The sequence below is a fragment of the Mastigoproctus giganteus genome, chromosome 12 (assembly GCF_048544385.1).
Source record: "Mastigoproctus giganteus isolate SK-2022 chromosome 12, ASM4854438v1, whole genome shotgun sequence".
NCBI lineage: Eukaryota > Metazoa > Arthropoda > Arachnida > Uropygi > Thelyphonidae > Mastigoproctus > Mastigoproctus giganteus.
The window spans coordinates 37,345,752-37,369,527 of NC_143586.1; the positions used below are offsets into that span (position 1 = coordinate 37,345,752).

The window sequence follows — 23,776 nt, forward strand, 5'->3', positions numbered from 1 at the left end:
TTAAACTCAAGAAGGAAAGGGATGAATCAGATTGGTCCACTGGATATTGATGGTTCAACAGTTGAGGATCCTGCTCAGGTGGCTAACAATCTAAACGAGTATTTTGCATCTACATTCACGCACGAGGAGTTATTCAGGAAGGAGAATGATGTAGGTAAAGTAAACATTGGCAGTGAGCTGGATGATTTTGTAATAACTGAGAAGAAAGTGGAGGAGAGATTGTTGAGGATAAACATAAAAAAGGCACCTGGGGTGGATGGGATCTATCCAGTTATATTAAACGAGGCAGCAAAGGAAGTAAGCAAACCCCTAGCCATAATTATGAGAGCTTCTTTGGACTCAGGGGAGGTACCCATAGAGTTGGGGAGGTACCCCAATTCACAAAGGAGGATCAAAGGCTGACACAAGTAATTATAGACCTGTTAGTTTAACTTCTGTTCCAGGTAAATTAATGGAGGCACTGGTTAAAGAAGCACTGCAGGATCATCTAGACAAGAATTCAGTTATAGCTCAGACGCAGCATGGTTTTGTTAAGGGCAGGTCTTGCCTGACCAATTTGATTGGATACTATGATGTAGTCACAAAAGAACTGGATGCAGGGAATAACTTTGATATTATATATTTGGATCTTAGAAAGGCTTTTGATACTGTTGCACATGGAAGACTGCTGCACAAATTGGAGCAGTGTGGCATTGGAGGCAAATTGCTGCTATGGATAAGGGGATGGTTGAGTGGCAGAAGACAGAGAGTGGTAATCAATGGACACTGCTCAACGTGGACTAATGTTATTAGTGGAGTTCCTCAGGGTTCAGTGTTGGGTCCGTTGTTGTTTTCGGTGTTTATGAATGATATTGATGATGGGATATCAAGTTTAATGTCCAAGTTTGCAGATGATACAAAGGTTGGCAGGGTTGTTAAGGACACTACTGACGCTATGCTGCTGCAACAGGATCTGGAAAGGTTGAACAGATGGGCTGAGAGGTGGCAAATGAAGTTTAACATTGACAAATGTAAAGTACTACATATGGGAAACAGTAACCCCAGAGCAACGTATCAACTCTGCGGTACTACACTGACAGTGGTGGAGAATGAAAAGGACCTGGGGGTAATTGTGCAGGCAGATATGAAGTTCTCTGAGCAGTGCAGACGAGCTGCAAGAGTAGCTCATGGTGTCTTGTCAATGATATACAGGAATTTTTCTAGCAGGGATAAGGAGGTGATTATTCCCTTGTATAAGGCAATGGTTAGGCCACATCTTGAGTACTGTATACAGGTCTGGAGGCCTCATTTCAAGAAGGATGTAGAACTGCTGGAACGGGTACAGAGAAGGGCAACAAGATTAGTGAATGGAACAAAGGGTTGCTCTTACGAAGAAAGGCTTAAGTTTTGCAAATTACAGAGTCTGGAAACTAGGCACCGGCGAGGTGATCTGATAGAGGTGTATAAGGCTTTGAATGGTTTGAGCATGCTCAATGCCAATGGGATTCTTCATCTTGCTCAGAATAATCACCTCAGAGGGCATAAATTCAAATTGAGGAAGGACGGATGTCGGATAGATGTGCGGAAATTTGCCTTTGGCCAGCGGGTGGTTGGTTGGTGGAACCAACTTCCATCACTTGTTGTTGAAGTTGATAGCCTAAACAAATTTAAAGCTCAACTGGACAGGTATTTCGAACGAACGGAGGGGTGAAATGGGAGTGGTGTTTTTTTTTTTTTTTAATTCCTCTGAATTTGGGAGTAATATCATATCCTCCTACATACCATTCTACACCAATTCACAACTTTTCCCTAAATATCCCTGGAATATCCTAAATGAAGTACTTGGTGCCTGCTTTTGTTTGAATTTATTACTGTTTACAAGGGTCTATTTGTTTAGTCTGGGTCCAACAGACGCCACACAAGCATCCCAACACTTTTTTTATAATTAGCCATTGTTCATCCATGCATCCACCCATCAGGAAGACTGGATGAATGAATGATGTGAGGATGCCTGTACCTATGGCACTCTATAAATCCATATATAATGATCCATTATATCCACTGTGTATTTTCTGCAAATTACATTTCATCTTTATTTTGTAAGATAAAAAAAAAGTAATATATATACTATATTAATTACTATTATTATTACTTTTTTTTTTTTTAAGAATGTTTACTTATTACAAAGACAGTTGATCTACCTTCCAGATATAGAATGTTCCCATGCTTTAAAATTCAAGCGATACAGTTCAGCTACAGCAAGGAAGGTGGGATCAGAAGTAGTGCCATGTTAGATGTTCAGAGGGACAAAATCGGATCCTGTTTGTATTTGTGAACATTCACAGGCCCCCTCCCCACCCACATTATGGAGCCCCAGATATAAGACAGAGATTATACTGAATTTTTCATAAGTCTGATTTCATCCAGAAACTTACTACTAATACTGAGAGGTCATCCATTACCTGGAAATATTTTTGTTAGAGTGAAATTTTATTGCAATATTTGTTGTAATACGACCTGGCAGATTTGCAAACTATCTCTACCCAGATCTATCTTGAGTAGCTATAACTAATAATTTATTTTAATTTGTTTTATCTTTAAAGTAAGGACTAATTTACTGAATCTATCTTCACATCTGGCTGCTTTTAATCTATGGTACTGTTTCTTATTACTTATGAAATTGAATAAACATAAGTTGATTTTTTTTTAAATAAACAATCACTCTTGTTTTTATTATTTGTAGAATAAATTCTACAAAACAGTTGTGCAAAACAAGCTGACATTAAAGGAAGGATTATTTTTCTCATAAATCATTAAAAATAAAAAATATTTACAAACCTTGATAGGTACATAATCTTCTGTAGATTCCCACTGGTCCCATGGGCGAGTTATGCTACGAAAGTCAAGAGGGTAAACAGTTACCAGGGCTCTGAGGATATGCCTTAACAATGAACATGCCAACGTGTAACCTTTCCGAGATGTAAGATGTAAAGTCTTGCGCAAAACTTTTTCCAGAAGAGGCTGGTATTTTAATAAAAATTTACCATCACACCTTACCACCTACAAATTGAAAAATTGCTAGCATTAACACCTTGAACTTCAAAGAATGAGCACATCCATCAGTAATGCAAAGAACTGATGTGTTATCATAATTAATATAATGATTTTATCTGATGCTATTGCAAAATAGTAGAGCTTCATCTGTAATATTTTTAACTATTGTTAGCTCACATGTTCTAAATGAATACTAAAAAAATTAAATATAATAAATATTTAAGTAAATTAAATACAATTAATTCATTTATTAAGTTTTCTTGTTATTTACTTCTCTATTACCTAAATGGGTTTATATGAGAAGTAAAATTTAGAATTTCATAACCTTTATAGGAGTGTTCAAGAAAACTTAATTGTAGAGTAATAATATTTTAGGGCAGAAAGTATCAAACTGTAAAATTCAAACTATGATATCAGTTGGTACATTGGCATCATTATGACATTTCTGCTTTCCCATTAGAGAAGACTACTGTTACTTATTTTCAGCCCACTCAGACAACACTGTTTTGAAGCTATTTTGCTTCTCATCAATGAGCAGGCAGGTACCCACAGGTATACGCTTCAAAATGGTGTTGTCTGAGTGGCAGTAATCAAATGACAAAAAGCAACTGTAGTCTTCTCTAATAGGGGAAGCGTTATTTATTTGGAGTATAAGGAGAGCAAATCGTAAAGGATTTCAAAATGATATGTTAAAATAATGATAACAATGTACAAATTTTGGTTTGTACATGGGCATCATCTAAAAAAAATTCAACTATGTCATAACAATGTAAATGCATTAACTAATGTCATAGTTTTAATTTTACAAAGTTTGAGGCTTTCTGCTTTAAAACATTATTAATCTAATATGCACACCTTTTTGGCATCTTTCATATTATGTAAATAAATCACAATTGGGTTGCCACCCCTAATATCTCTGGGTATCTACCCACTCACTGAAGTGAAGCCAAATAGCTTTGAAACAGTGCAGTCTGAGTGTGCACATCTGAAAATCTTCTCATCTGAAAATAAGTAACAGTAGTTTTCAGTAATGAGGAAGCATTACTGATTTGATATATAAACTTATTGTCAGGGATTTGATATATAAACTTATTGTCAGGGATGCAACTTATTGTCAGGGTAACAATAAGTTGCATCCCACAATGATATGTTACAATAATGATGTTGATGTATAAATTTTGGTTTGTCTAAAAAATTCAACTATGTAATAATCATGTAAATGCAAAGGCAGTAATGTCATAGATTGCAGTCGAGTAATTGCAAAAAATATAATACCCCAATCGGGAGAAATTTACATTAAAGCAGTTCCAAAACACGTAACATTTACATTTATAAACAATAAATTCAATCATGATAAGTTTATGTAATTAACATTGGTGAGGGGAACGGAGGGTCCTTTTACCAAGAAAGGCTTAAGTTCTGCAAATTGCAGCGTCTGGGGACTAGGTACCTGTGAGGTGATCTGACTGAGGTATATAAGGCCTTGAATAGGTTGAGCAGGCTCAATTCTGATGGGATTCTTCCTCTTGCTTAGATTACGAACCTGAGGGGACAAAAATTCAAATTGAGGAAAGACAGTTGTAGAATAAATGTGCGGAAATTTGCCTTTAGCCATTGGGTAGTTGATTGCTGGAACAAACTTCCATCTGTCATTGTGGAAGTTGATAGCTTAAATATATTCAAGGAGGACCATTACATGTGCACTATAGAGGCATGTGATAAGACTCACTAATGAGACTCAACTGGTTTCAGTAGTGTCTCATTTCCTTATTAGGCAACAGTGTATCAGCAAATGATGATTTCACAGGGAATGGGATGGTGGTTAGAACTAAATTTTGCAAGATTAGCAGAAATTTGTTTTTATTTGATATTGTGATACAGAAAGTTTAAATGTGGATTTCTTTAGTTGGCAGTACATGGAGCTGGGTTAATCCTAAGAAATTAAGCATGGCATCTAAATCTAGATCTTTGGTCCTCCTAAATTTTGGCTGATAAGGTGAAATCTGTTACTCATATTTAAGTTTACCACATATACTCATAGTTCCACAAGCAGATGATCACATCAATGTGAATTACTTTTGGTTTATTTATTGATAAACATTCTTATGCAGTAATTACCTTGTTATAACTAATTTAATCATATTAATTAAATCATAAAACTGTGGATATAATATATTATTTTATGATTTGTACAAGGTGATCAAAAATTTCAAAACTTATAAGAATTCTTATTATGTTAATGAATTGATAGACATTACTATTATATCATGTGGTAGATTAAGTAATTTATTATTGAAATGGCACAATTTAAAGGAATTTAACTATCTCGATGCCAAACACAAATAATTTATGGATTTCAGGAACTCACTGTTTCCCATCTTCCAAATAATTATAAGAACACATCATGCACACTATGCAGTGTATCACATGATATATTTTACTTAGGTTCAGAAAATTTCACTGAATCTAATTTTTATCCAGCTTGTAGTTACCATGTTTGTGATTTCCTTATATGTGGTACAGTCAAAAAAATGCTTGGACTGGCATATTAAACATAACTTAACCTAACACAACCACTCTTGAAGTACCCTCCTTGAGCAGTAATGCACTTTTGCCACTATTAGCACAATTGCTGGTAAAGATATGGAACTATTCTGGCTGGACAGTACAGCATCTTCAGTTGTCAATAACCTGTGGTCTGGTATTATTATTATTATTATTACTGGTAAACGATACAAAGAAGCAAGCTCAAATAACACCAGAAAAAAAAAATCCATCTCATCTTTCCATCCCCTCTAATAATATGTCTAATTCTTTCTTATATTTCATCAAACTACCCACTACCATAATGATAGTTTGTTCTAACAATCAATTATTGTCTAGCTGAAAGCAAATTTTACACATCTATCCTGCAGACAACTTGTTTTCAATTTCAGTTTATGCCCTCTTGTGTGCACTGTCTGAGAAAGAGTTAAAATACCATCATCACTAATCTGCTCAATCTGTTTACAGCCTTAAATGCTTCAATCAGGTCTCCTTGCAACTGCCTAATTTCCAAATGCTGCAATTTGTAGAAAGTCTTTTGTGGTAAGAATACCCCTTTGTGTTCTTGACTAACTGACTGCGCTTCTCTGCACCCATTCCAAGAATTCTCTGCATCCTTCTTAAAATAAGGCTTCTAGACTTATGTAGTACTCAAGATATAGCCTAATACAATGGAATAATCACTTGTTTGTACCTGCTGGCAAAGTTCCTGTATATCACTAATAGAACCCCCATAAGCTATTCTAACAGCCTGGCTGTATTACTCTATGGAAGTGATAACCTCATAAATGTTAATTTATTTTAAGAAAAGGAACAAATTGCACGTTGGGTATTCAGGATAAGTAAGAGAGATTTGGTAGCATAACAGTATTGTGTGATTTGCAAACTCTTGTTTCACGAGAAACATACAGTACACAAGTACACAATAACTTCCAATATTTTGATAGACATCATTCTATTCTGGGTGCATCTCCAAAGTTTCCCTCTTATAGCTGGTGTAACTTTTCTATATTTCTATATGCATATAATTTTGGTTTTTAAAGCAATAATGCTGGCATTTATTTTTTTTCCTGCTAACATAGGACCATTCCCTAATATTGTTTCAGTTCCTGATTTTTATGCTTAGTTATTTCACTATTTAAATTCTGAATGCATCAACTCTAAAGCAGTTGTATTTTACAATTTATATGTTATACTGGTTTTAGTTTTGACAATTTACTGGTTTATTTTTGATAGGTAACTTTGCCTTCATTTTTGATTTGATACCCACCATTGCACTTTTCATTGAAGTTTGTATATCTTTAAAAATCAGAATTATATGCATATAGGCATTTTAACATTTTATTCTTTGTCAGATTTTCTGTTACTCAATGATGATGTGGCAATAAGCACCAAAACAGCTGTATGGACAATAGCCAATAGCTTTGTATGGTTGGGCAATAGTCACTCTCTATAGCCTGCTTTGTTTGGTGCTCCTGTACAAATTAATTAAGTACAGGAATGTACTTAATTAGTTGTTTCAAACTTAAGGCTTTGCCCAACCGAAGTTGTGAACATAAACTTGTTCACAACTTCATTCGGAAATATACATATTCCATTGGAAGTGCATAATACCAGTACTGGGGGGGATTGGACATCTAATATCAATCTTACTTGCTGTCTTGCTTTTTTTTTTTTTTTATGCGAAAACATCTTTGGCGGTGCCTACTAAATATCAGACTGAACTAAAACCAATTTGTCACACAATTTCACGACACAGAAATGATGATTTTGTGACACGAAAATAATGTGTCGCAGAATTGATCATAACAGAATAGTGAATTTCAAGGGGACAAAAGAGATGTCAATGATAGAATTACATTATTTCTGGTTATGAGATTTGAATGACAAATCGAAAATCACGATTTGCACGGAAATGATGTCCCTTGATGTTATTTCTGTGTCGTGAAATCTGTGTCAACACAAATTTGTCGATTTGAAGCGCTATTCATCCGACAATGCATGAAGGGTGCTTCAAATCAACACATCTGTCATTTAACTGGTGTTATTTTCTTGTAACACGTGATTCTGTTTGTGAGTTTGAAGCTTAATGCTCCCCAAAGCCTTGCTAGCGGGGGACAGACACTAACTTGCCGATCATTGCGATGGCATCTTCCTTGTTCTCGCCCAAATGATCTTTGGGAGAGTTATATAGCCACAGCAAAATGTGCTCGTGTGGACTACCACAATGCTGAAATTTTATGCACTTGAAAAAGTTGACCCCGTAAAATTCATCAAATGGGCTATAACGTTTCGACTGCAGTATGTTCACAATTATATCCACAATCTTCTTGAAGTATATCACACAAGTTACAGCATCTTCGTTCACTAGCGTCACCTTCTGCATGAAGTCAATGTCACTCGCATCCTCTTCACTAATATTGCACCCCTTATTCTGTAGCTTGTACAATAGCTGAAGCAAGCATGCCCAACCGATTTCATTGACACTCAGAGTCAAAAACACTGTAGGTTTACCAAGCTGTATAATCATGGCGAACAGCTCATGCTTATGTTGAGCCTAGTAGTAGGTCGAGTTTGGAATTGTCTTTAGGAAGGCCAAATTGTTTTCCATACAGTTGTCAATGTTTTCTTTGGATTGAACTTACTTGCAGGTCAGTTTTGTATCTTTACCTATGTATTTGAAAACCACTGTCAAAGAATCTCTCGTTCTCAATCTCATTACCTTTATTGCTACGTAAAGGAGATGATGTGGAGTAACGGCACGTCGGTCAGATCATCTGAGCTCACTCGTTGCCAGCATGAACGGAGTTGTGTGTAAATTCTCTCTGAACGTTCTGAATTGTCCAAGATAAATGTCGGGAAAGGACAGTTCCTCTGGTGTTCATCAAACAGTAAGCGCTGCAGCAAGATTAGTTTCTCCTGGGGCAATTCTAAGGTATTTATCGTCGCTCCACAACGTCTGCTGTCGAGCAATGAGACTTTCCTCGATCGGAACTGCTTCGCTTATGTCATCTTTAGCCAAATTAATTTCCATGTCATGAGTCATTCTTTGATGAATATGTCATCAAAGAATAAGTGATCTATCGTGATTTGATACAATCGACAGAGGCATGTCAACCAAATTGAAGCCATGCTTTAACCACTTGTTTTCTTAATACCCGATCAAATAGCTGGACTTGTGTAGTTCCTTGCATTTTTATGCACAAATAAGATACCTGAAATACGCATATGGACAATACAGCATTCTGGGTCAAGGGATCAATGTGCCTGTTTCAGTCAATTTCCCTTGGCAAGTGATGGACCATCATATTGACTGAAACAGGCACATTGAACATTTGGCCCAGAATGCTATATTGTCCATATGCATGTCTCAGGCACCTTATTTGCATGAATGGTAAGCGAGGAGAAATAAGCCTCTCTGTCACTAAATCCAACTTCAGTAAATGTGACGGAATTTCTGGATAGACAAAGCTGTTCGACTTAGATAGTGCTTTGTTTGTTTGTTATTTGGTTTTTAGGAGCATTACCAACTAAGGCCATATTGCTCCGGGAATACGCAGTGGTCATTCCCTGACCTTTCTGCATCTTCCGTATTTGGTGGTGATGGGCTCGAACCCCGGTCTAATCAAGAAGCGTGTGCTACGCACTGCTGCTCCTTCCCACCTGGCTACGGAGGCGCCTCTTAGATAGTGCTGGAATGGTGTTGTTCTTAAGTGATCCTTTGCAGCTATTACATACAAGGATCCCATCAACATCGGGAAATGCAGTGCATATCAATGGTGCATCTTTAGCAGCTGGTTTCTTTGTCATTTTCGGACCATAAATGATCGCAACTGTAGCACATAGAACAGAAATCATTTTTCATAAATATCCTTTCGAACTTTCAATGCGTGTTCTTATGTAAATAGTAGTTGGTGTAAGGAAAAGGAGCCTGATCATTTAAATCATCTGCTCTGCAATTGGAGAAATGTTCTGTTCTACATAATTAATACTCACTTTGGGTATATTATTGTTAGATGGAGGAGTGGCATTACTGGTTGAAGGCACTACTAAATCCAATGCTTCATTTTCTGTTCGTCTTTTATGCAATTTTGATAGTCTCGCACACTCATTGCTACCTTCATCTTTATTTTGTTAGGTTGGCTTGCTCCATACTCTCGACAATGCTTTGCATTTGACTTTGGCATCATTGAACACAACGGCTATAGCAGTGTGGCATTCAGTCCCTTTCACTGCTCAGAAAATTATTCATGTGAAAACACCTAACAATGGAATATAACAAAAATATGGACTGCAACAATACAAGCACTTGTATTGTTGCAATCATACTATTCAACAAATGGCTACAATCAAATGGGTAACTAGGCTATTTGGCTTGGATTTAACTAACCTCTTCCAAATATTGATTCGGTATAGTAAGTAGTGGGCATGTGCATAAAACATTACATCGTTCATACTACATATTTGAGACTGAAGTATGATGCCAATGTTACTAGCATTGATTCAGTAGCATAAGTAGTGGGCGTGAGCATAAAACGTTACATCGTTACATCGTCCCTGGCAACGATGGGCTCTAAGAACAATGGCTCTTTATCCTATGCTATTGTGAGACCACCAAAAAACGGTCATCTGCTCATTGCATTAATTATTGGTAAGCATCCAAGACCATCCATGTTAAGCAACCATTCTCAAATGATCATTCAAAATTCCATGATGGCTTGCATGTGAAATGTTTAAAGCTTTTGAAAGTTTATCAACAGTCACACAGTTCTGATGCATGAGTTGTCTGACTTTTCAAATTTTTTTAGGTCTACAGGCAGTTAACCATTTTTCAGTACAGTTATCTGCTAAACTTTCTCTGTCCTCTTTGAATTTATGCTACTCAAACACAGTAATATAAGTTGGAAAATTCTCTCTGTAAACCTGATGCATCATTTCCAGTATTTCAGAAACAGATGTCCCGGAAATTTGGCAAAATTTGATGTTTTCACGACATTCCAAATCTAACATTCTTCATTCACATCATGATAAACGAAATGGAATTCAAATGCACATAGCAAAGAAATGTGTATTCAATGTATACACATACATAGAAAAAGAGTTTCTATGTATGTGTACATGCAAGTTGAAACTAGCAATCTGACGATAGAAAAATCGAGCTGTATTTACTGTACGCGTTGGCACTAATGATATTAAGAGTAGGAGACCGGCAGAATTACTGAACAAGTATAGGTCACTGTTGAACAAAAGCCGAGAATTAGGGTTGAATTTGAAAGTGTCTGCAATTCTGCCCAGACACGATAGGAGGAAGTATATGAGGAGAGCCTTGTCGATCAATTCAGCCCTGGAAAGATTGTGCAAGGCTCAAGGGATAGAATTTTTTTCAGCCTGGTCTGCACTTGTTAACAGGAGAGACTGCTTCTACAGAGATCGGATACACTTAAATAGAAAGGATGCAAGAATATTTGCTGATGCTATCGAGGCAGTGTTAGGTGGGTCGGAAAACTGATAGCTTGGGGGGATACAAGGACTAATAGTCTAACAGTAGCCATAGGCAGAGGTGAAGGTGATTCTTGCACAACTTCTATTAGAATAAGTAGAGACCTGGAGCGAGGGGTGTTGGGGGTTTCAGGGACGGATGGCAGTCATCCTGAAATAGGTAGGTATATGGGATGTGTTAGGGTAATTCGAAACAGAAATAGGAGCATGTATGCTTGCAAGTATACCAATGCTAGAAGTATAGTAAATAAATTTGATGAATTTGAAGTGTTGGTCAAGACATCAAAGGCGGATATTGTTGGGATAGCAGAGACATGGTGTCACACAGATATAAGGAATGCAGAACTAGAATTTGGGGAGTACAATGTGTACAGAAAGGATAGACAGGATGGAAAGGGAGGAGGTGTTATGCTGTTAATTAAGAAAAACATAAAATCAAAAGAAGTGCACCCCGGTTGATATAGATGAACAGTGCACTGTTGAGTCAGTTTGGTGTGACATAATCACTACGAAAGCAAAAATAAGAGTAGGAGTGTGTTATAGGCCTAATGACTCGAATGAGTACAATGAACAATCATACAGAGAAATGGAGTGGGCCAGTAAATCAGAATGTCATATAACGGGGGATTTTAACTTCCCAGATATTGACTGGAACTTGTGGGTTGGTCACTCAAACACTAGTCAGACTTTTGTGGATTTATTGGATGATTGTTTTCTGCAGCAGCATGTTTGAGAGGCAACCAGAGAGAGTAATACTCTTGATCTGGTTATCAGCAGTGATCATTTGTGTATTAAGAATTTGCAGATAAAGGAACCACTAGGTGACAGTGATCACAGTGTACTGATGTGGGATTTACTTAAAGATATAATTACCATCAAAGGTAAAGGAAAGGGTTTTTGCTTCCGTAAAGGTGAGTACAGTGGTCTCGGAAGGTTTTTAAATTCTGTACAGTGGGATCAACTGACGATGTTACCAACAGTAAATTCCAAGTGAGAAGCATTCAAGGAATTAATCGTGGATGCTACTAAAATTTCCATACCTATTAAGAAATATTGTTCAAGGTTTAGGCCTAAATGGTTATCTAATGAACCAATGAGACTTGTAACAGGGAAGAAAAATGCATGGGATGCATATAAATTATCAAGAGACTCAGAAGCCTATGGCAGATATAAGCTAGTCTGTAATCAGGTCACAAAGGAGGTTAGGCAGGCAAAGGCAGATTACGAGCAATCCTTGGCAAAAGATGCTATAAAAAACAGCAAGGGTTTCTTTACTTATATAAACTCTAAAAGGAAAGGGATGAATCTGATTGGTCCACTTGACATCGATGGTTCGACTGTTGATGATCCTGCTCAGATAGCAAACAAACTGAATGAGTATTTTGGATTTACATTCACACATGAGGAATTATTAAGGTTTGAAAATGGCAGAAGGTTATCAAATTGTAGCAGGATACTTAATGATTTTGTAATAACTGAGAGCAAAGTGGAGGAGAAATTGTTTGAAGTTAAACATAAGAAAAGCACCTGGGGTGGATGGGATCTATCCAATTATATTAAAGGAGGTGGCAAAGCAACTAAGCAAACCCTTAGCCATAATTATGAGAGTATCTTTGGACTCAGGGGAGATTCCCACGGACTGGAGATGTGCAAATGTATCCCCAATTCACAAAGGGGGATCGAAGGGTAACACGAGTAATTACAGACCAGTTAGTTTAACTTCTGTTCCCGGGTAAAATAATGGAGTCACTGGTTAAAGATGCATTGCAGGATCATCTAGACAAGACTGCAGCAATAATTCAGACACAGCATGGGTTTGTTAAGGGAAAGTCTTGTCTGACAAATTTGATAGGATATTATGATGTGGTTACAAAGGAACTGGATGCAAAAAATAATTTTGATATCATATATTTGGATTTCAGGAAAGCTTTTGACACTGTTGTGCATGAAAGACTATTGTACAAATTGGAGCAGAATGGTATTAAGGGTAAGTTGCTACAATGGATAAAAGGATGGTTAAGTGGGAGAAGACAGAGGATGGTAATCAATGGGTGCTGCTCTTCGTGGACTAGTGTTATTAGTGGAGTCCCACAGGGATCGGTGTTGGGTCCACTGTTGTTTTGTATATTTATCAATGATATTGATGAAGGCATATCAGGCTTAATGTCGAAGTTTGCTGATGATACAAAGGTTGGCAGGGTTGTTAATGGCAGTGTGCTACTGCAACAGGATCTAGATAATTTGGGTAGATGGGCTAAGAAGTGGCAACTGAATTTTAACCTTGACAAATGAAAGTACTGCATATGGGTAGAAGTAACCCCAGAGAAACGTACCAACTGTGTGTTACTACACTTAAGGTGGTAGAAAATGAAAAAGATCTGGGAGTAATTGTGCAGGCGGATATGAAGTTTTCTGAGCAATGCAGACAGGCTGCCAGGGCAGGTCATGGGGTTTTGTCAATGATATATAGGAATTTTGCTAGCAGGGAAAAGGAGGTGTTTATCCTTCTGTATAAGGCAATGGTCAGGCCACGCCTTGAGTACTGCGTACAGATCTGGAGGCCTCATTTTAGGAAGGATGTAGATTTGCTTGAGCGTGTACAGAGAAGGGCAACAAGATTGGTGAGGGGAATGAAGGGATCCTCTTACCAAGAGAGGCTTAAGTTCTGCAAATTGCAGTGGCTGGAGACTAGGCACCTGCGCGGTGATCTGATTGAGGTGTATAAGGCCTTCAATGGGTTGAGCACGCTGAATTCTGATGGGCTCCTTCCACTTGTTCAGATTACGAACCTAAGAGGGCATAAATTCAAATTAAGAAAAGACAGATGTAGAATAGATGTGCGGAAATTTGCCTTTAGCCAGCGGGTGGTTAATTGCTGGAACAAACTTCCATCTGTCGTTGTGGAAGTTGATAGGTTGAATAAATTTAAGGAGGAACTGGACAGGCATTTGGAGGGAATGGTGTGATTTTTTTTTTTTTTTGGCTGATGCTGCATAAGCTCATACACATGCTTTCTTGCATCACATGCCACTACTACTACTACTGGCTGCAATGCTGTGCGGCCAGTCCAGGAACTTCCTGGCTGTACTAAGTATGTAATATGTAAAAAAAATACTCTGCATATTATACATACAAAGAAAACATACCTCTGAGAGTAACAGAAGACTAAACAATAGTTCATCATCTAAATTTTCTTCTTTTGCTACTTCTTCATTTAACACCAGAGTGAACACCAGTTTTGCAAAGTGAGGTACAAACGTGTGAAGAGCTAACTCTGGGTTCACCTTTGAAAGAACAAAAATTGTGACATCTGAGGGGTTAAATGTTTGATATAAGTTAAGAAATATACATAAACACCATACATAAAATGGAATAAATCTTGCACAACTTACATAACCCTTAATCAGCCAAACAATGCATTAACGGCTATTATCAAATTATGACCCTTTGAACCTTCTCATTAACAAAATCTCCAAAACTGTAAATTTGATTCCTTATACAGAACCAACGCCACCAAAAAACAATTGCATTACACAATAATGGTCATATTTTACTCCATTACATAATGATTTATATACATAAATATATAAATTAAAATTGCACAGCCAGGTATATACAATCAATCAATACAATAAGGGTATATACAACCAGGGTATATGAATCAATAAAACAGACTGGCTAAAAAAAATTGGCAAGAGAATTTATCCAAACTTTAAATATATAATTGTTTTTCATATACATATGAATATGTACAATTTCAGAAGACATATGTCTTATTCATATACATCCTAACGGGCACTGTACTTACATAGTAACATATGGAGAATTATTTTTTATGATTATGTAAGGCTATGTGTATTATAGTACTTAAGATGAGATTTCAAGGCAAAAGACAAATTTATTGTGTGTGAGTGTGCATGCATGCATGTAAATGTTAGCAATTATTTGATATTTTTATGAGATTACATGAGAATGCATTGTAGTAATTGTAAAGTAGGTGGTAGATGACTTTCATCAACCAGTGAAATACCACCACTTTGCTTATTGGAAGCTTGAAGTGGTGAAACCCATGTTTAGTCTCTAGAGAAAAGTTTCCGGCATCCCCCCTCTCCCACTCCCCCCATACTTCTCCTTCAACCCATGCACGGTATTAAGTACTATAGGTTTTGATACCTTTCGTGTTTGGGGTCTTCATAAAAAACAAAAAATAAATTAATTAATTAAAATAAAATCGAATTAAAATTGTCATTAGCTAGTTCTTTAGTTTTTGCTTTTTTGATTACTAGGATTAAGGTGGGTAAGGTTTGTATGTTTCAATATAGTGACACATCAGGGTGTTCCCCCTTAGTGTAAAGAATCATGGGTTCTAAACTGCCAGCAAATCAGTGTGGGTATTTTTAGCATTTAATTCCTACGAGGACGGTACAAAAGTAATGCCTCCTGTTTTTTTGCTTTCAAATGTGACACCATAGATCAGGGCACCATAGGGCCCCTAGTGGGACTCCCCTCCCCCCCCCCACCAGTGCCCATCCTTAGCTATGTGGAGGCAAGTCAGGCAGTAGAAGGATCGCAATGGTACTCTGGCAGATCCTGCTGCCTAATTTCCAAAGATTTCAGCCGCAAGGACCTATGTATAAAAAAAAAAAAAAAAAAATGCACACATTCAAATAGAGTAGGGAGTTGAAGACTGGAGAAGGGAAGGGAAAGGCAGAAGTATGGGGATGAAAGGGAAGGCATCCCCCAGGAATAATAGAGGTATCTCCATCAATCAAAATTGGGGGAGGGAGCTGGGAGGGAAAGAGTCCATGCTAGTGAATAGATAATCGCCATACACCCACTAAGGTATGGTCAGGAAGCACCAGCAAGTGGTCTGTTGGGGTAGTCCGAAAACTCTTCTCATACCTAGATGGCATCAGGGTTGAGTTAAGTCCAGTCCGAGTTTGAATTCTACTCGTCTTGTGCTGCCTGAGGCATTTCCAGTTAGGGTTTGTTTCTTGGAGTTTGCATTTAGCATAGAGTTTTACTCTAGCATTTTCTGAAATAGGGGTGACTATCAGTTTCTTCTCAGTCCATTTCCTGCTGCAATTTATGCCCTTCTTGCAAAGAGGACCTGTGCATATCTAGTAATTCCTTATATTCTGTCTGTATCCAGAAAGTGGAAAGATACAGTAGGTATAGGGAACCTGCTGTGATAACCATCATAAAGGAACTAGGCTACAAGTTTTGCACCCTTGCGTCCGGAAAATGCTGACACATAAGCAAAAAGAAGCCTGTAAAATTCAGTCTGAATGGAACTTCTTCACCCTCCTAATAGTTTGGTTCTTGCACCTTCCAACTATCACCTCTTCGGCCCACTGAAGGATGTGCTCCATGGAACCAATTTTGCAGATAATGTCCAACTCAAGCACATTGTTCATGAAGCCTGCCAGAGCATGAGTAAGGACTTTTACTCGATTGGAATACAGTGTCTGACTCAGAAATGGTGGAAGTGCATAGAAAATTATGGTGACTTTGTGGAAAAATAACAGTGTTTATTAATGATTGAGGATTAATTGATGTAAAAGGCATAGTTGTAGGAATTAAGTTTTGAGGTAAAAAATAGGAGGCATTACTTTTGTACTGCCCCTCGTATATTACATTAAAATAAAATTGCCAGTGCCAAGCAGCAACAGCCGAGAGGGGTGTCCGCATGAATTTTATATATTGTGCTGATGGCATAAAAAAATAATAATGCAATAAAATAACACGAAAAGACAGAAACCATAGAATATACTACCTTATCAAGAAGTGCTACACCATAGCCATCTTTTATAAGTAAAGTATTCTGATGGTCAGAGAATTTAGTTTTATGGACCGAATGGCAATTTTGCTATTCACTCCATATACTAACTTCACTTCAGCAAAACCATTTTAGTAAAACTGGATTTAGCAGTAGTGGCTTCAGTACTTTGTTAATGCTGAATGCAAAATGGACATGTTATTAACTATATCAATAAGCCTTGTGGCAAATGAAAAACCAACAGTGTTACCTTCTGCTTCTAGACAATCCACAAACATGCAAAAAATGAGACAAGAGATTTTTAGTGCTGATTTGCTATGGTACAACAAGTTATGGATGGATGCTCCCTGGATTTTGGTAATCAGCCTAGTTAATTAATTTTTATCAAAGGTCTAATGTTAAATCAAATATATAACATAGATGCAAATATACATAAGATTTTATATACACATTTGAAAAAAAAAAATAATAATAAATAAATATATATATATATATATATATATATATAAAAATAGTGAATTAAAACCAGTAGAGATAACAGAAAAATAAAAATCATTTCGACAAATCAAATGCACCAAAGCACGCAAAGCAGCAGCAAAGGATGCAGATGTAAATATAATAATAATAAATGTCAATGCTAGTAACACTAAAGGCCACAAGGAAAAGAGTAGATTAACTGTAGATTAAAGATTAAAGCCAGCATAGGCTAAATGGCAAAACGGAGTTACAAACAAGACTATCAAAACACTGAAAAACATAAATGGGTGTATTTTTAAGAATAGTATTGCACAAAGCAGCAGATAACTAATTCTTAAATTGATAAAATGTTTAAGATAGTTTTAAAGAGTAAAAACAGATAAGATATTTGAAGATTAAATAAACAGGATAGGATAAGGCAAATGCACCGAAGCACGCAAAGCAGTAGCAATGGATGCAAATGTAAGTATATGGATATGCAAATAATATATATATATATATATATATATATATATATATATACTCGTTTCTATAAGCTAGCTTTATTTAGGTCATCTTAAATCCGCATGGCCTATACATATTAGGTTTAGAAGTTTAATGCTAAATGATAATGAATTTATGATAAATTACTGATGAAAATTTTTTATCTGTAGCAAAAAGTAATTACTAATTATTATTAACAGTATACTTCTATCTTATTACTATCACTTTTTTACTATAATACATTTTTGCATTCCATCAAGTGGCCATCAATCCCCTACTTCGTCGGGGGCTTTGAGTGGATTGACAGCCCTTTCGATGTAATGCCTCATACTTACTTGTTTCTGTTTGTACTTTTCACAGTTTTGTTATGTTAAGTTCCTTTCTTTTGTTTTGTTTAATTTCTAAAAGTTCTTTCTATAATTTTAATTTTTAGATTTAAGTTTTTGAATTTTTTAAATATTGTTAGCATATCTATTTATAGTATTAATTAGTTTTAATTTTTATTTTTTACGATCTCTTCAGCAAACTGTGATAGAGTACACAAAGCCCTACGAGTAAGTATCCGATATTGTTAAATTCCTACTTAATTAATGCTGTACTCCAGAGGAGGTCATAGAACAGAAAGGGGGAAATTTCCCGCCTTCTATTTGTTTTTATAGGTAGCGATCTTTATAGCGCAGTTTCACTAACATTATCTTGTGTTGATGGTGCATTGGCCTCAGGCCCCGATTTTCATGCCAATGCTTGCGGTGGAGGTTTGCTGTTGGAGCGATGATTTTCTGTTATGGGTTGTGTTAACAATTTTGAAAATTATCATTCCAACAGCAAACCTCTACCACAGGCATTGGCATGAAAATCGGGGCCTAAGTGCACCATCAACACACAGGATAACATTAGTGCGACAGCGCTATAAAGATCACTACCTATAAAAACAAATACAAGGCGGGAAATTCCCCCCTTTCTGTTCTATGACCTCCACCGGAGTACAGCATTAAGTAAGTAGGAATTTAACAATATCGTATACTTACTCGTAGGGCTTTGTGTACTCTATCACAGTTTGCTGAAGAGATCGTAAAAAATAAAAATTAAAACTAATTAATACTATAAGTAGATATGCTAACAATATTTAAAAAATTCAAAAACTTAAATCTAAAAATTAAAATTATAGAAAGAACTTTAGAAATTAAACAAAACAAAATAAAAGGAACTTAAAATAGCAAAACTGTGATAGGTACAAACAGAAACGAGTAAATATGAGGCATTACATCAAAAGGGCTGTCAATCCACTCAAAGCCCCCAACGAAGTAAGGGGATTGACGGCCACGTGATGGAATGTAAAAATGTATTATAGTAAAAAAGTGATAGTAATAAGATAGAAGTATACTGTTAATAATAATTAGTAATTACCTTTTGATACAGATAAAAAAATTTTCATCAGTAATTTATCATGAAAATTCATTATCATTAAGCATTAAACTTCTAAACCTAATATGTATAGGCCATGCGGATTTAAGATGACCTAAATAAGGCTAGCTTAATGACCAGAATTGTATGAACACTAATGCCTATATGTAAAAACCACCAATAATAGGTAACATTCGAACAATTAGAAACGAATATATACTGGCACGTATAATGTTCAATTGGCCAATACGGCAAAAACAATGGCATTAACGACGCACAAAAGAAGGATTAAAATACAAAAGAATACATACATCTAAACATAATATTAATATATAAACCAGCATAATATATATATATATATATACACACACCATTCAATGTTTATTCCAATACAAAAACATTTCTGGAAGTCATCTTCTGTAAGCCCTTCTAACACTTCAGTTATTTTTTACTTAATATCTTCCATGGACTGAAAATGGGTTCATTTAAGTACACTTTTCACTTAATGTCTTCCATGGACTGAAAATGGGTTCATTTAAGTACACTTTTCACTTAATGTCTTCCATGGACTGAAAATGGGTTCATTTAAGTACACTTTTCAGTTCAGGAAAGAGAAAAAAAGTCACAAGTGGCTAGGGCTGATAAGTAAGTTATATTCACACACACAGGGATTTGTTTTTTAGGTGAACAGAGAACACATTATGTGCTGGAGCATTGTCTTGATGGAGCATCCAGCCATCCTTCCAAAATTCAGGTGTCTTCCTTTAAATTTTTTTTATGTAGCCTTGCCAGAACTTCAATGTAGTATGCTTGATTGACAGGCTGGTTTGTTGAGATATATTCAGCCATAATAATTCCTTTAATATCAAGGAAAACAAGGAGCATGGTTTTCGCTTTTGATTTTGACATTCTTGTTTTTTTTGGTCTGGGGAATTGTTTGTCTTCCATTGCACAGACTGTCTTTTAGTTTCTGGGTCATACGGGAACAGTCAAATTTCATCGCAAGTAATTACAGTACTCAGAAAGCCTAGATCTTTTTCAATTTTTTTCAAAACATCTTCACAAACTTCGAGTCTTCTCATTCTTTGATCTCTGTTCAAAAATTTTGGCATTATCTTGGCAAACACTTTTCTCATGTCTAAATTTTCAGTTAAAATTAGTCTGTTTCAGTTAAAAGTTATCATTGTTTAAGCATTATAATGCTTACACAATGACAACTTCTAATCAATGTTCTTACAGGTCAACATTTTCATTAGTTTTCAGATACTGGATCGCCTTGTCATTCATTGACCTCCACATTCTCTCTTCCTTCTAAAAATCTTTTATGCCATTCAAATGTGCAAACTCTTGACAGAGTATCTTCCTCATAAACTTGCCATAACAACTGATAACTTTCAGTTGGTGTTTTCTTTATTTTTTTGTTAAAAATTTGAGGTTCATTTGTTGTTCAATCCTTTTGTCTGTCATTTTTCTGGCAAACTGCAAAACCACAAGGTAATGAAAACCTATCTCACTGCAAGAGCAAATTAGTGTGCTGAAATATTACTTGGCAGACCACTAGGGAAAGGTTCAAGGTCAACCGCTGTGACTTTGTTTCACAGCCGGAACTTAGTGTGTAGTGGCTGCATGAGCAGTCTTGTTATTTAATAGCAACACTTCATATATAAAAAACACATAGCAAACTCTTGTTATAGTACATTCAAAGGAACTGGCTCTAAAGAACGCTATAAGGAGGCAAGTGTTATAAACATATAACCTTGTTATAATGCACTGCATGTGATTTATTTAAGTTGGAGCATTACAATGGGAATTTACTGAATATATGTGCACGTGTAAAAGTAAATTTTAAATAAGTAATAAAGAAAAGAAAGATGGAAAAAAAAGGAAGAAAATCTGTATGGAAAACATGAATGGCTGAAAAGCATTACTACCACATTTTGCAGAAACATCACTAGAATATAAAATAAGAATATGCTAGTCATATGGCAAGCCAAGTAAGTGAAAAATAGAAAGTAAACCAGTACATAATTACAGCAACAAACAAAGGGGGGTAGTAAATAAATCAAGATAAAGGGTGTTGCAGAAGGAATGTGCTCCTCCTAAAATAATTTTAAAAAAAACACTAATTAATAAGAATACCAAATAATAAAAATTTATAAAGATGCCAATAATTTCAAATTCAGCAGTTCCCCCACACCCTTGATGGTACCGGGTCCAAATTGAAATATCACTATAAACAGAGACAAAAACCAACCATGACATCGCAACCAGCATTGTGAAACAAAAATAAATATACAAAATAGACTGCCCATTGTGTTCCATCTCATCAGAAAGCCACAGGGCCAACAATAGCCAACATTTTCAAACATTAAACAAATCAATGCATTTCCAACCTAACAGACGCACTAATCAACCTACCAGTGAAATGGATTTGAATAATGGTAGCCCTTGTGCAGTGAAAAATATATATTTATATAGTATATAGTGATATTTCACACAATTTGGACCTGGTGCCATCAATGGGATGTTGCTAAATTTGAATAAATTGACATTATTTTATGAGTGCACTTCTTCTGTAACACCCTTTTTATCGATTTTCACCCCCTTTTTTCCTCCATTTTCCACCATAATTATATACTGACTTACTCTCTGTTCCACTTATATGTGCGGCGCCTCCGTAGCCAGGTGGGAAGGAGCAGCAGTGTGTAGCACCGCTTCTTGATTAGACCGAGGTTCGAGTCCGTCACCACCAAATACGGAGGATGCGGGAAGATCAGGGAATGACCACCGCATATTCACGGAGCAATATGGCCTTAGTTGCTAATACTCCTAAAAACCAAATAGCAAACAAATAACAAATAACTTATATGCTGCCATACAAGTGGCTCATTCTTATTTTAGTTCTAATTATGTTTCCACAACATGTGGTAAGTAATGCTTTTCAGCCACCGATGTTTACTATACCGATTTTCTTCCATTTTTCCTGTTTCACTTTTCTTTATTACATATTTAAAGTTTATTTTTATGTTACATAGTTAGTAATGAGTTAAGATGCTAATGCACCAGTCATACTGTCTATAGTGATATAAGCAGTATGAGTGGCATCACTGTGTGTGTGCATGCGTGCATGTCAGTGGTTTGCCGTTGTCTTGTGAGTTCTCTGATCTGTTGTACTATAATTTTTCACTGTGTAAAGGCTGCTATTATTCAAATCTATTGCATCAACACGCTGAGTAATATATCTCTCACACTGGCAATGCACTGATTTGTTTAATGTTCAAATGCAGGGAATCCTGACCATTGTTGGGCTTGTGGCATTCTGATGAGACAAGACAAGATGGAGCACAATGGTTGGTCTTTTTTATTTATTTATCATTCTTTCACACCGTTGGTTAGGTGGTGGAGTTGATTTTGAAGTCTGTTTATAGTGATATTTCATGCAAATCGGACTTGGTACCATCTAAACAATGCTGCTAAATTTGAAATAATTGGCATTTCTGTTGTTGTTAATTGGTTTTTAGGAGCATTAGCAACTAAGGCCATATTGCTCCAGGGATATGCGGTGCTCATTTCCTGACCTTTCCGCATCCTCCGTATTTGGTGGTCACAGGCTCGAACCCCAGTCTGATCAAGAAGTGTGTGCTATGCACTGCTGCTCCTGCCCACCTGGCTACGGAGGCACCGGCATTTTTGTAAATTTATATTATTTAGTATTCTTTTTAGTCTAAAAACATCACTGGTGTACTTCTGAAACTGATTTTATATGAAAGCAAAAAACAAAACACAATGGTTTATGTGATGTTCACTCTTCAACGTACATATTTAGCCAAGAACAGTTTGCTGTACGGGGCAGTTTGTGTTTTTGTCTCTTTAAAGTACAACCATTGAGTTGTTATTACTTTTAAAAGTAAACTAATGCCACAGTTTAGACTACACTGAGGTGGGAACAAGTTTTCCATTGACAAAAATGCATCTGATTAAGTTTAATTTAAATTTAGAAATCATAAAATCTAAACAGTAATATTTAGTCTAATTTTAACATCAAATTCAAGAAATTGCAAAAAAAAAAAAAAAAAATGCCGAAGACAAGCAGCCTAAATCTAAAAATATGAGTGGAGTTCAAAAAATGATTTGTATTCAGCCAGAAGTAGTCATGATTAGAAGTTCGAAACAAGCACCATGTATCACACTTTGTCAACATAGCCACCGAAAAAATAACACATTTTTGCTACCTCTCGATACACTTCCGCAACAAAGCAGCTGTATAACTGCATAACAACAGGTGTTTCAAGCATAGTGTTCAGAAAAAGGTCCCTAAGATGTTATGTAATCAATAATGTTCTACTGCTGGTAATACATTAAATTTTCTTAAAAAACTTACCCTTGCTGCTGAACGACACATGTTAGAAGCAAATTTTCCAGAAACTCTTGTCTCAAGAATGTGACTGGACACAAAAGAGTGAAGCTTTCTTAATGCTGCCTTTATAACAAAAAAAATAATAAAATAAATAAATAAATAAAAATAAACATATATATATATATATATATATATATATA

General features: G+C 36.1%; 1 protein-coding gene across 1 annotated transcript in view; it reads right to left on the minus strand.

Moving 5' to 3' along the window:
* The window catches only part of LOC150076901 (proteasome activator complex subunit 4-like), a 514,513-nt gene that overhangs the window by 309,377 nt on the left and 181,360 nt on the right, over window positions 1–23,776 (minus strand). Inside the window, exons 16-18 of the mRNA XM_090386346.1 lie at window positions 23,601–23,699; window positions 14,223–14,360; window positions 2,818–3,039 (exon numbers count right to left, since the gene is read on the minus strand). Coding sequence (XP_090242472.1) covers window positions 2,818–3,039; window positions 14,223–14,360; window positions 23,601–23,699 — 459 coding nt within the window. The remainder of the gene's footprint in view (window positions 1–2,817; window positions 3,040–14,222; window positions 14,361–23,600; window positions 23,700–23,776) is intronic.